The sequence below is a fragment of the Spinacia oleracea genome, chromosome 5 (assembly GCF_020520425.1).
Source record: "Spinacia oleracea cultivar Varoflay chromosome 5, BTI_SOV_V1, whole genome shotgun sequence".
NCBI classification, from domain to species: Eukaryota; Viridiplantae; Streptophyta; class Magnoliopsida; order Caryophyllales; family Amaranthaceae; genus Spinacia; species Spinacia oleracea.
The window spans coordinates 75,203,427-75,218,649 of NC_079491.1; the positions used below are offsets into that span (position 1 = coordinate 75,203,427).

General features: G+C 30.3%; 1 protein-coding gene across 1 annotated transcript; it reads right to left on the reverse strand.

Moving 5' to 3' along the window:
- Positions 1 to 8,020: 8,020 nt before the first annotated feature.
- Positions 8,021 to 14,447, reverse strand: LOC110793938 (cysteine protease XCP2). The gene is made up of 5 exons (XM_021998873.2): positions 13,751 to 14,447; positions 10,078 to 10,310; positions 9,642 to 9,779; positions 8,887 to 9,525; positions 8,021 to 8,530 (listed from the first exon to the last, which is right to left on the reverse strand). Exons 1-5 carry the CDS (start codon positions 14,217 to 14,219, stop codon positions 8,387 to 8,389), a joined length of 1,623 nt encoding a protein of 540 aa, XP_021854565.1. The 5' UTR covers positions 14,220 to 14,447; the 3' UTR covers positions 8,021 to 8,386.
- Positions 14,448 to 15,223: the final 776 nt, after the last annotated feature.

Below are 15,223 nucleotides of genomic sequence, written 5' to 3' on the forward strand. Positions count from 1 at the left end.
AGCCTAACTTTTGGGACCTCCTCCATGATCAACTCTTCTGTGAACGGGGATGACGTTGGGATCATGATCCTCTTCCCCAACCTCGCTCTAATGCCTCCACTCGCCGAGGTTCCAGCATTGGAACGCTCGGGTGTGTGTCGGGGGCTAGGGTTTCGATCATGCCTCCTTTGTCTCCTCCTCGCCGACCGGCTACTAACCTCGGGTCGTTCACTGGATCTGCTTGACTCACCTAACCTCTCGTGAACCGATGGTCTCAACCTGCTGAGTACCGAGCTTCGGATCCGAGTATTTTGGGTGGTCGATTTGCTTTGGAGAGCTTGTGGAGTAGGCGATGGCCTCGTGAACCATTCTGGCTGCTGCTGAGCCCTTTTCTGAGTATCCCACGTGCTTAGGTGAGTTCCTGACATGGGAGGAAGTGCTCGGTTAGGTCTAGCAACCTCTTCACTAGGGTGCATGTTTAGCCGTCGCCTAGTTCTTCTTTCTTCACGGCGGTCATTTGCAAGACCTTGTTCCTTCTCGTTGAAGAGGAAGTTTTGCATGATGGTTATGGCCGCGGTGAGTTCTTCCCGAGTAGGGATTGGAGGCCTTGCGGTTACGGCGGTCGTAGCCCTGCTCGGCTGTGACCTCGCCTCTGACCGTGGTTGTACCTCCGCTTCGGATTCTGAATCCGTGCGAGCGGTGACATCGTTATGAACGTTGTTGTTATTGTCGCTATCTATTTTTGGAGCAAAAATGGTTGACTTTTCAAGGCTTTGAAGTGTTCGTCCCCACAAACGGCGCCAAATTGTTCCGGTGTTGAAACAATGGGCTTCGTATGAAGGCCTTTTTCGTTAGTGTGGATGATCTTGCTTGCTTGGATGAGTTGTGTCCGAATTTACCTGCATAATGACAATGTCACTAGACTCGGGGGTGTTCCCGAGGAAAGTCTCTCCAATGCCTAAGTAAGAACAATGCTCGGAATCTAGAGAGAGTTCTCTAGAGAGTAGTCTTAAGGCAATAAATTGGACGTACCTTGAGGTGTGAGCCTTGGCGGCTTATTTATAGTGTTTGTGTAATAAATGTCCCCATAGGTTATTTATTACAGTTGGGCCTTGGGCCTTGTTGGTGGCTGACAAGCCAAGTAAGGGTTAGAGTGGGTTTGATGTTGTTGTATAGAGGCATTGGACTTTGGACTGCTGGCTCAATTGGTGTCCAATTGAGAGGCCAAACAAATATAATTCATTTTATAAATACTTTTTCAGAGGAATTATTTTCATTTATTCTTTACGAAATGATTATTTTAGTTGGTGGTTTGTGTTAAACCAGGAAATAATCCGCAATTCAAATGTTTATATAGACAGGTATCTGTGAAAATAGGTTTCAAGCTAGCATATATGGAAATGTTTGTTTTGAATTAGAGAAATACTTCCAAACATTTTTGCACTCCGTCGTCCCTAAAGGTGCGTTCTGTTCAACTTATTTGACCTGAACTTATCTGAACTTATCTGAACTTATCTGATCTTATCTGAACTTATCTGAACTTATTGAAACTTCTTGCAACTTCTTGAAACTTATAATTAATAATTAAGTAATAAATAATAAATAATAAATAATAAATAATAAATAATAAATAATAAATAATAAATAATAAATAATAAATAATAAATAATAAATAATAAATAACAGATAACAGATAACAGATAACAGATAACAGATAACAGATAACAGATAACAGATAACAGATAACATATATTATATAATAATAAATAATAAATAATAAATAATAAATAATAAATAATAAATAATAAATAATAAATAATAAATAATAAATAATAAATAATAAATAATAATAATAAATAATAAATAATAAATAATAAATAATAAATAATAAATAATAAATAATAATAATAAATAATAAATAATAAATAATAATAATAATAATAATAAATAATAAATAATAAATAATAAATAATAAATAATAAATAATAAATAATAAATAATAAATAATAAATAATAATAATAAATAATAAATAATAAATAATAAATAATAAATATAAATAATAAATAATAAATAATAAATAATAAATAATAAATAATAAATAATAAATAATAAATAATAAATAATAAATAATAAATAATAATAATAATAATAAATAATAAATAATAAATAATAAATAATAAATAATAAATAATAAATAATAAATAATAAATAATAAATAATAATAAATAATAAATAATAAATAATAAATAATAAATAATAAATAATAAATAATAAATAATAAATAATAAATAATAAATAATAAATAATAATAATAAATAATAAATAATAAATAATAAATAATAAATAATAAATAATAAATAATAAATAATAAATAATAAATAATAAATAATAAATAATAAATAATAAATAATAAATAATAAATAATAAATAATAAATAATAAATAATAAATAATAAATAATAAATATAATAATAAATAATAAATAATAAATAATAAATAATAAATAATAAATAATAATAATAAATAATAAATAATAAATAATAAATAATAAATAATAAATAATAATAATAAATAATAAATAATAAATAATAATAAATAATAAATAATAAATAATAAATAATAAATAATAAATAATAATAAATAATAAATAATAAATAATAAATAATAAATAATAAATAATAAATAATAAATAATAAATAATAAATAATAAATAATAATAATAAATAATAAATAATAAATAATAAATAATAAATAATAAATAATAAATAATAAATAATAAATAATAAATAATAATAATAATAATAATAATAAATAATAAATAATAAATAATAAATAATAAATAATAAATAATAAATAATAAATAATAATAATAAATAATAAATAATAATAATAAATAATAAATAATAAATAATAAATAATAAATAATAAATAATAAATAATAAATAATAAATAATAAATAATAAATAATAAATAATAAATAATAAATAATAAATAATAAATAATAAATAATAAATAATAAATAATAAATAATAAATAATAAATAATAAATAATAAATAATAAATAATAAATAATAAATAATAAATAATAAATAATAAATAATAAATAATAAATAATAAATAATAAATAATAAATAATAAATAATAAATAATAAATAATAAATAATAAATAATAAATAATAAATAATAAATAATAAATAATAAATAATAAATAATAAATAATAAATAATAAATAATAAATAATAATAATAAATAATAAATAATAAATAATAAATAATAAATAATAAATAATAATAATAAATAATAATAATAAATAATAAATAATAAATAATAAATAATAAATAATAAATAATAAATAATAAATAATAAATAATAAATAATAAATAATAAATAATAAATAATAAATAATAAATAATAAATAATAAATAATAAATAATAAATAATAAATAATAAATAATAAATAATAAATAATAAATAATAAATAATAAATAATAAATAATAAATAATAAATAATAAATAATAAATAATAAATAATAAATAATAAATAATAAATAATAAATAATAAATAATAAATAATAAATAATAAATAATAAATAATAAATAATAAATAATAAATAATAAATAATAAATAATAATAAATAATAAATAATAAATAATAAATAATAAATAATAAATAATAAATAATAAATAATAAATAATAAATAATAAATAATAAATAATAAATAATAAATAATAAATAATAAATAATAAATAATAAATAATAAATAATAAATAATAAATAATAAATAATAAATAATAAATAATAAATAATAAATAATAAATAATAAATAATAAATAATAAATAATAAATAATAAATAACAAATAATAATAAATAACAAATAACAAATACTACCTCTGTTCCTAAAAGTTCTTTACGCTTTCCGTTTTAGTCTGTTCCTGAAAGTTCTTTACACTCCTACTTTATTCCATTTTTACTCTTATTTGGCCCACCATAACTTACCCACTCACAATACTTTAATATTAGTTTTCACCCACTCACATTGTTGGACAATTTATAGCCACTCATTTTCCATTTGTTACCCCACCATCACATGTTCACCAAAATTCCTTAATTACCATGCAAATAGTAACCGTAAAGATCATTTAGGAACGGAGGTAGTAACAAATAACAAATAACAAATATTAATAATACTAAATAATAAATAATAAATAACAAATAATAAATAATAAATAATAAATAATAATATTAATATCAATAATAATAAATAATAATATTATTATTAATATTGAAACTTATTGAAACTTATCTGAACTTATTGGAACTTATTGGAACTTATCTGAACTTATCTAAACTTATTGGAACTTATTGGAACTTATCTGAACTTATTGAAACTGAAACTTATTTTTTTAAGGTGAACAGAACGCACCCTAAGTCCCTACTCCCTAGTTGTCTTTGCAATAAATCAACACCCCACCTTTCTTGGGTAATTTGTAGGGAAAATAAATGCATCACGCCTGACGGCTGACGTGGCTGACCTAACAAAATCAATTTTAGATGGCGATGCATGTTGATCATGAAATACACAAATTCTTATTTACAATGGGTGTACAATAAATATTGTACACCAAAGTAAAAGTTAACTCAAAATGTTTAAAAGTTAAGCTTATATATGTAAAAGTTATGTATTTTTTAGTGATAAATTTTTTAATTTTAGTAAAACTTATTTCTTTAAAATGACAAATAATGTATAAAATTAATCATTTAACCCTTTAAAATGTTTATCTATCAATTTTTTTATTACTAATATAAAAGTTAATCAAAACTAGGTTAAAGTTACAAAATATTGAGTAAAAGTTATCTTGGTGTACAATAAATTTATTGTACACCTAGTGCGCACAAGACCTTTTGCATGAAATATACAAAAGTCCAAATATAAGCCTCCCAAGCAAATTTCACGACTACAAAAAAGCCAAAGTCAGAAATCCAACCATAAATAAATTAAGCCGATAATCAACCATATTACACACAACAACCCTCATAAGTCGAAATGAATGAAGCTTGTGTCAAATCAACTCACGAGACCCTTATCTAAAAGAACTAGTCCCGAGACATGCTACATCGCTAGTGGACAGCGACAAAAAGAGTCTATACCCAGGGTAAAATGGTATTTTCGCTACATAAGTTGAAAAATCAAACAAATTACTAAATATCGGTAATATGACAGTAATTGATACAACAATGACAGTATTTAAATACAACAATGACAGTATTTATGTAAACGATGATAATACTTATATAACACTTGTATACATATTTTTATCTATTCATTTAATATGCAACACTTTTATCCATTCATTTAAGTGATCCCTTTACTTTTTCTATTTCATTACACTTGTATACATAATTTCCTTTTTTTGGATGATTGTGACAGTATTTTTATACAACAATGACAGTATATATATAACAATGACAATACTTATATTACCGATGACAGTATATAACAAGTTAGCAACACTATTTAAGTGTGGGCCATCTTTTCAACTTTTTTTTTTTTATTATTTTTTTAAAGGGTGGGTATGGATTTTTTTTGTCGCTGGTGGACAGCGATGTAGCCAACCTCAACTAGTCCCCCACCATCCCTACCCCCACCCAATTAACCGGCGCACGCACGTACACGTAGAAAAGGAATGTTTTATACGTTCTTATCTTCAGACTGTGTACTAAGAATACACATTTAAATTGGTAATGTTAAAATACTAATTGACCTGACTAAATAATTTGGCCAAAATATTGGACAGAAAACCTACTATAATAGTAAGAAGAACTATAAAAAAATAGCGTCAAGTTAATAACATAAGAAATAACAATGTAAAATGAAACATGTGAATAATATGGAGTCATATTACATCAAAAAGTTTAGGAACTGTATAGATTTTCGATGTCATATGTACTTTGTTCACAAGTAATGCTGTAAGAGATATTTTAAACCAATCTTGAAATTGTAGGATCAAGTTCCTACGGCAATTCCTATACCCACCGTACCCTACTTTGTACCGAAACACCCTCAAAGAGAAAATGTGATGCCATACCGAAATTTTTTATCTTGATTCTGATTGATTTTTTGACGACTAGTTTGAAATCGAATGCGCTCTAACTCTTGGAGGAAGATTTGTTCTCAGACGATTAGTTTGAAATCGAATAAGCTCTAACTCTTGGAGGAAGATTTGCTTGAGAACATCGAATCGTTGCAGCTTTGCAAAATCGAACTTCCTTCCCTCACTGTTTCTCCCACTCACAAAGAGTTGCTTGTGTCTCCAATTCCGCAAACTCGGACCACATTGACCTATATCAAGTTATGACTAGGTAGGGTGCTTTGGACCTATCTAAAGCGTAATTCGTATAAAAGACACGTCAGAGAAAAGGTAATCATGATTTATGGATGGTCTCACTTTTAATTTTAGATATCCTTAACATTATTACCCAATACATTCCTTGCACATTTCAGAGGAAGTAGAAATCGCGGTCTACAAAAACATAACAGTAAAAAAATTAAATGAAATGGTACATGTTTTAATCGAAATGGTACTTTGTTTTTAATGAAATGGTACTCTTTTTAGGGAACGGAATTTCGGCATGCTGTGATGTGTTTTGAAACACATCACAGAGGCTTTTTGTGTACCATTCATTAAAAAGAAAGTATCATTTCGTTAAACGGAGTACCATTACGATAAAAATATGTACCATTACGATTAAAACATGTACCATTGAAATTCAATGTATTTACAGAAATGCCCCTGTGATATGTTTTGAAACACATCACAGCATGCCGAATTTACTTCCTCCTCTTTTTAACGAAATGGTACATATTTTTATCGAAATGGTACTCTATTTAACGAAATACTCCCTCCGTCCCTTAATACTCGCACCGCTTTCCTTTTCAGGCCGACCCTTAATACTTGCACCGCTTCTATAAATGGAAATTTATATCAATATTATATTATTTCTCACACTTACTTACTAACCCCACCTACACCCCTATTCCCTACAAAAAATCATTTAAAAATTCACACCTCCAGTCACTACTCTCCACCTCTTACACATTTCCCACTAACTATATTAAAAAATACCCCACTATCAACTAACACTTATTAAATTAATAAGTCAATTTAAATGTCTTAAACTCCGCACCGGTCAAACCGGTGCGAGTATTAAGGGACTGAGGGAGTAGTAGTCTTTTTTTTAATGAATAGTACTTTTTTAAAAAGAAATGGTGCATGTTTGGCGCTGTGATGTGTTTGCTCACACATCACAGCATGCTTACATTTCACTCAAACAAACTACCTCTCCGGGCTCTCAAAAAAAAGTCTTCGCATTAAGGTTCAATAGGACATTGTCAAGGGAAGTGGTTGGCTGGGATGTGCCTCAATCCTTTTAGGTTGATGAAATAAAGTTGACAAAATCATAATGATTGCAAAACCCATGACAACGATATGATTCATAGGGCCGAGTTAGGTGAAACTTTTAGGGCTGTAAAAAAAGACCCGATAAAATCGATATCCAACAAAAAGGAAGTAAACCGGAAAACCTGTAACTAAAATGACTCGATTTGACAGTCCTGGGTGAAACTATGCAAGCAACAGTCATGAGTCGATGCATTAGTTTGTGTGGCTAATTTATCATAATAAGCTAATTGACAATAGACTTATTCAAATGAATCCAAATTAAACGACTCATTACCTAAAAATGCACTTGAACCAAACACACTTTATACAAACGATCTGATTACCACCTCTATTAACGACACATGCGAACAGTTTAACACACAATCTGTGGACTGTAAGCCGGTGGTGGAAGACAAAACGGAGAGGAACCAATTAAAGTGAAAGTGAAGGGGCCTGAGCTCTGAATCTTAGTGGGTAGACAGCAAAACGTGGGCGATGGTGTATCACAAATTGACTCATTATACAACTTCATCAATCTGCTGAAGAAGAGGACCATTCCACAACTTGTATCGATGGTTATCCCCATATATTCCCAAGATATCGTAATCTGAATACTCATTTTCTTTCTACATAATAATTAATTGCTGCATATAAAAATTATTTAATTTTACAGAACACACTGCAGTCTGCAGATGGAGGATGAATACGAGTTTACATCATTAGCTAAAACACACTTATTATCTTTCTACATGCATGTTTTGATACAAATCTTCTCAACTTATTACTAAACAAGAATGGCATATCATGATAATATCACCGTGTTAAAACATGTTAACAACAAAATTGAGACAATGATCAACAATTGTTAACATGAATGTTTAGCAGATTGAAGGAGATGATCGAAACTGATGAACATCTTTTACCTTGAACAACATTACAATTGACATGCATAGTCATTAAGATCGATCATCGCACTGCTGCAAACCCGTTCCTCCTCCATTTTAGCGGCTGATAAGTCATTTCCTTACTCTCTTCATGTTTAATCCAGGGTAATGTGGGTTTTGCCCACTTCTTCTTCATCAAAGCAACGCCGAGGTGGTGGTCAAATTTCTAGACGACATCAGGTAAGAGAAATGAGGATCAAGAACATTTAACTTTGAGGAATGAACTAAAAGATTGACATGCTGTTGAAAACTGAACACCAATAATTTCAAATTTAACCCACATATTCCAATTAAAATTATATCTTTTGATTGTTTAGAAACGATCCAACGTATTGTTTCTCCTGTGTACAAGAAAATAGTAACTCTTTGGACGGTTATGAGAAGGTTCCTCCAAATGTGGATTTGCTCTTGAATAATTGAAAGGTGGGATTAATCAAAACACAGGTAAAACTCAGATATTTTTTATAAAAAAAATCATGTAAATTTTCATACTTTTAAAGTCTTTTAACAGACTTCAATTACCTTCAGACATAATCCACCGTATACATCACAAACGGGGTAATTATGAGGGCAGCAATAATCTGATTCAGGACAGCAGACAGCATTGGTGTAGTCACAGCAACCTTGTATCAGACAAAATCCGAAAGATTCATAAAGGCAACAGCAAGTCTGGCCTGGCAGACAATAGGAGAAGTCCCCACATTTACTAGGAGAGGGAGCAGGCGGTGGAGAAGGGTGTGGAGGTGGAGGAGATGGTGTTGGAGGAGGCGGTGATGGAGAAGATGGAGGAGGAGGGGAAGGCATCAGAGGAGGCGGTGTTGGAGAAGATGGAGTGGGTGTAGGAGGAGGTGGTGTTTGAGAAGATGGAGGGGTGGCAGGAGGTGGTGTTTGAGAAGGCGGTGATTGAGGTGTTGGAGAAGGATAAGGAGATGAGGCTACAGTTGTCTGAGACGGATATGAAGCTAAGGCATTAATTGCACAAACACCGTATGGTAAGTTAGTATTCCTTCTTATGTAAATATAGCCATCCATTCCCCAGCTAGTTCCCCAAGAGTTCTTCACTATCCAATAATCGTTGTTCCCTTCAGAGCCATAGCCAACAATCAGAACTGCATGGTTGATGTCATCTGGATTGCTCGAGCAAGTACCATCATAAATTCCCTACAGTTTAGATGAAATTATGCAGAAAATTATGACTGGTAAGTAGTGCTAACTTATACTTCTATTGATGATATGTATTTACATTATTATTCGGGACAGGGTTAGTATATACTTACTCCAGTATATAGCTGAAAATCAATTGAGGATGCATCTATACCAACACTAATTGGTTGGCTGACAGTGGCACACAGGAGAGCTGCCTCTGTTTCTTCAACATTTCCATATCCATCAATGTTTACAATTTTGTTTTCTACCTGAAAAAGGTCAAGTTAAAGTCAAACTCAGTTAGCAGACAACAGATCACTAGCTAGCTAAGTTATCCATGCTCTCAATTTCACTAACATACCCCTGTCAGATCATCGATATTTTGACATGGATATGGACACGGATTGTGTCCAAATCATAGGATTTTTTTAACATAATCTGACCATTAAGACACATACCCATGTTTGAGATGGGTATCTGTCGAGTAATATACAAGTAGTTTTCTATCAAATAACTCACATCATTAACTTTAACTTCTCATCAACAGTGAAGAAAATTATGTAGGACCTTGTTCGGAGTATAGGTACCATCACCTCCAATGCAGGAGTTCTTCGCTTCTCCATAAATACCTCCATTGTTTATGACCCATTCAAATGCATTGTCCATGTAATCCCCATCACAGCCACCATTATTCTTGTCACAATATACAAGCTCTTGCTCTGAGAGGCTGATAAGTTCTCCCTTATTGATCGCGTTGATTCCTTCAATGGCGCCAATCAAAGAAAATGCCCAGCCGCTTCCTGTATGAGGATATGTGACTGTTACATTGCACTGCATAGTCTTAAACTATAAGCAATACCATTTTCTTGCAATACTATGCAAAGCAGTCATTTTTTACAGTTATATTGCTATATTTTGTTTTTAAGAAGTATCTTTCTGCCAATCCTGTTTTCTTTTAGACGAAGTTGACTCTTGTTTCTCACTACATGTATGAAAAACAACATTGCCCCTAAGAAATTAAAAATACACAATTGACTACAAATTAAAGATGAAGTTAAATGCAGTAATGAACCACATCGAAGATCAAATTTGAAAGTAGCTTATTTCTCTATACAATTATTTTGATGATCAATCTTTTGTACATAAGTTTTTATGTACTAACATATTGTACGAGTGTTGTCTCTATGAAATAAGTTATCTTGACTTGGTTTTCATGGAATGATGTTTAACAGCTTGCTCACAAGCTCTCCAGATTCCTGAAACTAGAAGAACTAGTTCATAAATTCCAAGGCGCATGATAAAATGAACTTGAAACTAAATCAATTAGGACATAGCTCATAGATTTGGAACCAAATAAGGATTTAGGACCTCCTTCTCTATAAACCCCTAGTTAGTTAGTACTAGTAAAAATCACTATGAAATATGGTGTCGTACATTCGTACTCTCTTACTTTGTATACGAAAATGATAAAGGTCGCAACTTGCGACCTTTAAGCCATGTCACAATTATGACATGGCATGTCATGAACGTAATTGGAAACTAAAATATTTAACTTATATAACCTATTATACATGTTACAAAAAGGTAGGAAAATCTTAATATTCCAATTTATTATGAATGTAATAATATTTGTTTCCTTTTTTGTATCGACTGTCTTATTTATATATTTTCATAATAAAAATATTACATTGATAATAAAAATATTTTGATGACGCATGACCTACGTGGCGCATGTACCATTTACAATCTGACACGTAGGATTACGACAACTAAATATTATCGCAACTTGCGACTTTTATCATCACCCGTTCGTGTTTACGAATGCAATTTGCCAATGTATTAGGACTTAAGTGAGTTGGATTACAATTTACTACCCCGTACTGGAATCCCTATCAGCATGTCGATAGGAAACCTTGTTAGGGTAAGACAAGAATAGGCCTTTCTATCATTTCTGCAAGCCTCATTCCTATCGGTAGGGCCAGAATATAAGGATAGACCTCGGGTCAACGAGTCACTATCCTATGGATCAATGTCGGTATCTTTGCAGAGCCCTTCCAGCAAGGAGAATCCAAGATAGAAGTCAGGCCTCTCCAACCAGTCATGTACTCCCTCCGTTCCTAAATAAGTGTCACTTTTTCATTTTGGGCATTCCCTTATAAGTGTTACTTTTCTATTCTTGAACATATACTTTTCCCACTTTTCCATACACTTTTCACACTTTTCCATACACTTTTCCCACTTTTCTATAAATCATGATTACTTTTACTTACACATTCTACACTTTTCCACTTTTCAATCCCCACATCCACTTTTATTTGTACTTTATCAATAAATAATTATCTACTTTTTTCCTTTTCCGAAACAAAAACATTCTCAATCATTACATCTTACACATTTCACAATTTTATTAAGTTCCGTGCCGTTCCCAATAAGTAACACTTATGTAGGAACGGAGGGAGTATCATTCAAGCATCCACGGGCCGGGAGATGGTTAGCATTGTTAGACAAAGCATGCACTTATACGAGGAAGTCTGGGCATCAAGGGGTTTGTGTCTATATGCACACAAGTGAGTACCAATACATATGTTAGTATCAGTAACCACAAATTCTTATTTACATGGGGTATACCGTATACGATAAATATTGTACACCAAAGCTAAAGTTGACGTGAAATGGTTAAAAGTTACCTTTAGATATGTAAAAGTTATCTATTTTTTAGTGATAAATTTTTTATTTTAATAAAAAATATTTCTGCAATATCACTAATAAATAATAATGTATAAAATTAATCATTTAACACTTTAAAATATTTATATGTCAATATTTTTTATAATGCTAACACTTATAAAGCTTTGAACTTTGATTACTATTCATGTAACAGTGGTATTACTGAAATACCCCCCAATTCCTTCTTTATTTTTATTTGTCTTTTCCTTAACAATAGTGCATTTACCATTTCCCCTTTCCCTCTAATTATACTTGTAGTTGTTTTACTCTTCCTTCTTATTACACTTAATAATTTATTTGCTTAGTCTTTTCCTTAAACACTGTGTTATACTTCCTCCGTCCCTAAAAGATTACCCCATTTGACTTTTCACGGTCTCCAAGACACGACTTAAAACTTAAACGTCTAATACTACAAGCGTAAAAATTATAAAACATTGATATTCCGAAAATTTGTATGTTTGTGAATTTCATATTTAGTATGTACTGAGGAATTTTGCAAGGAGATGTTTAATGTTCTTGGCCAATACTCTTTGTCTTTACTCCTTTTGTAAAACTTAAAGAATCTTGGTTTCCAAGCACATCTAATGTATACTATTTATTACCTGAGTATTAGTGTTTAAAATTTGTACATTTGTGAATTTTATATTTCGTTTTTCCTGGTCTTTACTATACATGTTTTACAAATTTACTTTCACTAACCGTTTTTAATCCCTTGGGAGACCGCGCGCGCTAGCGCGTGGTCCAACAACTAGTAATATAAAAGTTGAGAACATTGGGTAAAAGTTAGAGAAAACTAGGTAAAAGTTAAGTTGGTACTGACGTATTATATATTAGTACTCAAAATAGTTGTATTTGTACTTTTAACTAGGCATACAAGACCTTTTGAGCAATACTCCCTCCGTCCCGGAATACTCGACCCGATTTGACCGTCACAGAGTTTAAGGAACTTGAATTGACTTATTTAATTTAATAGGTAGTAGTTGATAGTGGGGTATTATTTTAATGAAGTTAGTGGAGAGGTGGGGTTGGGGGAGAGTAGGTGTTGAATTTTTAATTATTTTTTGTATGGAGTAGGGGTAGGTGGGTTAATAGGGGTGGAGTGAGAAATAATATAATATTGTTATAATATTTTCATTTTTAGAAACAGATCAAGTATTAAAGGACGGCCCGATAAGGAAAATAGGTCAAGTATTCCGGGACGGAGGGAGTAACACAAAATAACTTGTATTTGTACTTTTTACAACTTTGCGTTTTTGATACTGACGTATTATATATTAGTACTCAAAATAGTTGTATTTGGGTTACTTATGTCCATCGTAGGTTTAGTTACATACATAAAAATTAAGGGGCATAAAGATTTGCAACTTTTCAATGTTTGTAAAGTGTAATGCAGTAATGATCATTTCTAAAGCCAATAAAATAAGGAAAATTCTACCAACAGAAGTCCTAACTAGTAACTATGATAAAAAAATTTTGCCAAGGACCGATTTTATACACCATATGAAATACTTACCAAAAACACCCTGATCCTTGACCGGAGTAACCGCACCCTTCATCCTCCAATCAAAAGATGTCGGCGCGTCACAAGTAACCACCGAGCTCTTGCGCGTGTCCCTCCGTTGATCCCATCGAACCGGACTCTTCACCTTTCCCAAATACCTCTCTCTGAACTCCTCATTGCTCAAATCACTTAACCAGTTCAGACCAATATTGAACCCGATCCGGTTCGAGTTACTATCAACAAACTTCATATTCCGTTTAAAATTCTCGAAAAGTTTCAACGACTCCTCCGCGTGCTCGTATAACTTCCCGTTTTTTGCCCTCCATTGCTGGAAAAGTTCAATCATCCGTTTATCAGACTGTAAATCTTCCGGTTCGAACCCAACAATGGAGTACTGAACCGGGAGTCTGGTCCAGCAGTGACATGGTAAGAAGATTAGAGAATACCAAAGAAGATGATGGACCGGTTTATGGATACCCATTGGTGAATGGTGAAGAATGAGTTTGGGTTTGAACAAAATGGTTTATTATATTGCTATTTTGATTTGATTTGGTGAACATTTGAACTGTTCCATTTGTTTTTTTCCTTATCATTATCATAAATTTTGCTAAGTATGCTCCATTTAAAATTGAGCAGCCTGTCTGTAACTTTGTAAGATCTCAAATTTATTGTTTTCTACAATTTGATTTTAATATTGGGTCTTTGGAACGTGATTAGTCTGGAGAAATTCCCAGTTAATATCAGTACTTTGGTAAATATTTTGCTTGAAAATGATAGGTAATATATTTTTAATAGTTGAATGTATATTTATAGTTATTTACTGTATATTAATTAAAGTTTATTGTATATATTTGTCGTTGTTTCGTTCTCTTTCTATTGGAGAGTTTTTTTTACCTATTTATTAGGTTATTTCTACTTATTTATTGGCTCTTATCTCTCTCCTTGTGAGAATTTGGGGTTATGTTTTTAATTTCGCGGGAAAAGTTTATTTATTGATGAAGATTTGTGCGGTGTTACAATGGATGTCAGTTTACAATCAATTAAATAGAATTTAATTCAATCCCAAAACTACAACAGATCGAAACACCCTCTCATTGAAGGTTGTATCAAACAACGATGTGAAATAGGGTATTCATCATTGTTATATCTCATCCACTACGATCGTGGTTTTGCCGGATTAGAATTTTGTTTGATCCTAGTTTTTTTGTATTTGTTAATTTTGATTTCTATTCTAAATGTCATATGACTATTTTATTAATAGACTAATTTTACCTTTTAAAAAATATACTACTTGTTGTTGACTGCATATTGTTGATATATACAACAATAGAATACAATATTGTTTATTTGTTAGTTATTTTTCTATACTAGATTTTAGCCCGTACGATGCACGGATTCTATTAAATTATTATGTTTAAATAAAACTCCTAAGTATATACCAATTTTATTGTTCGTATTAGATTAGAATAGTTTTTGATTTTGCAT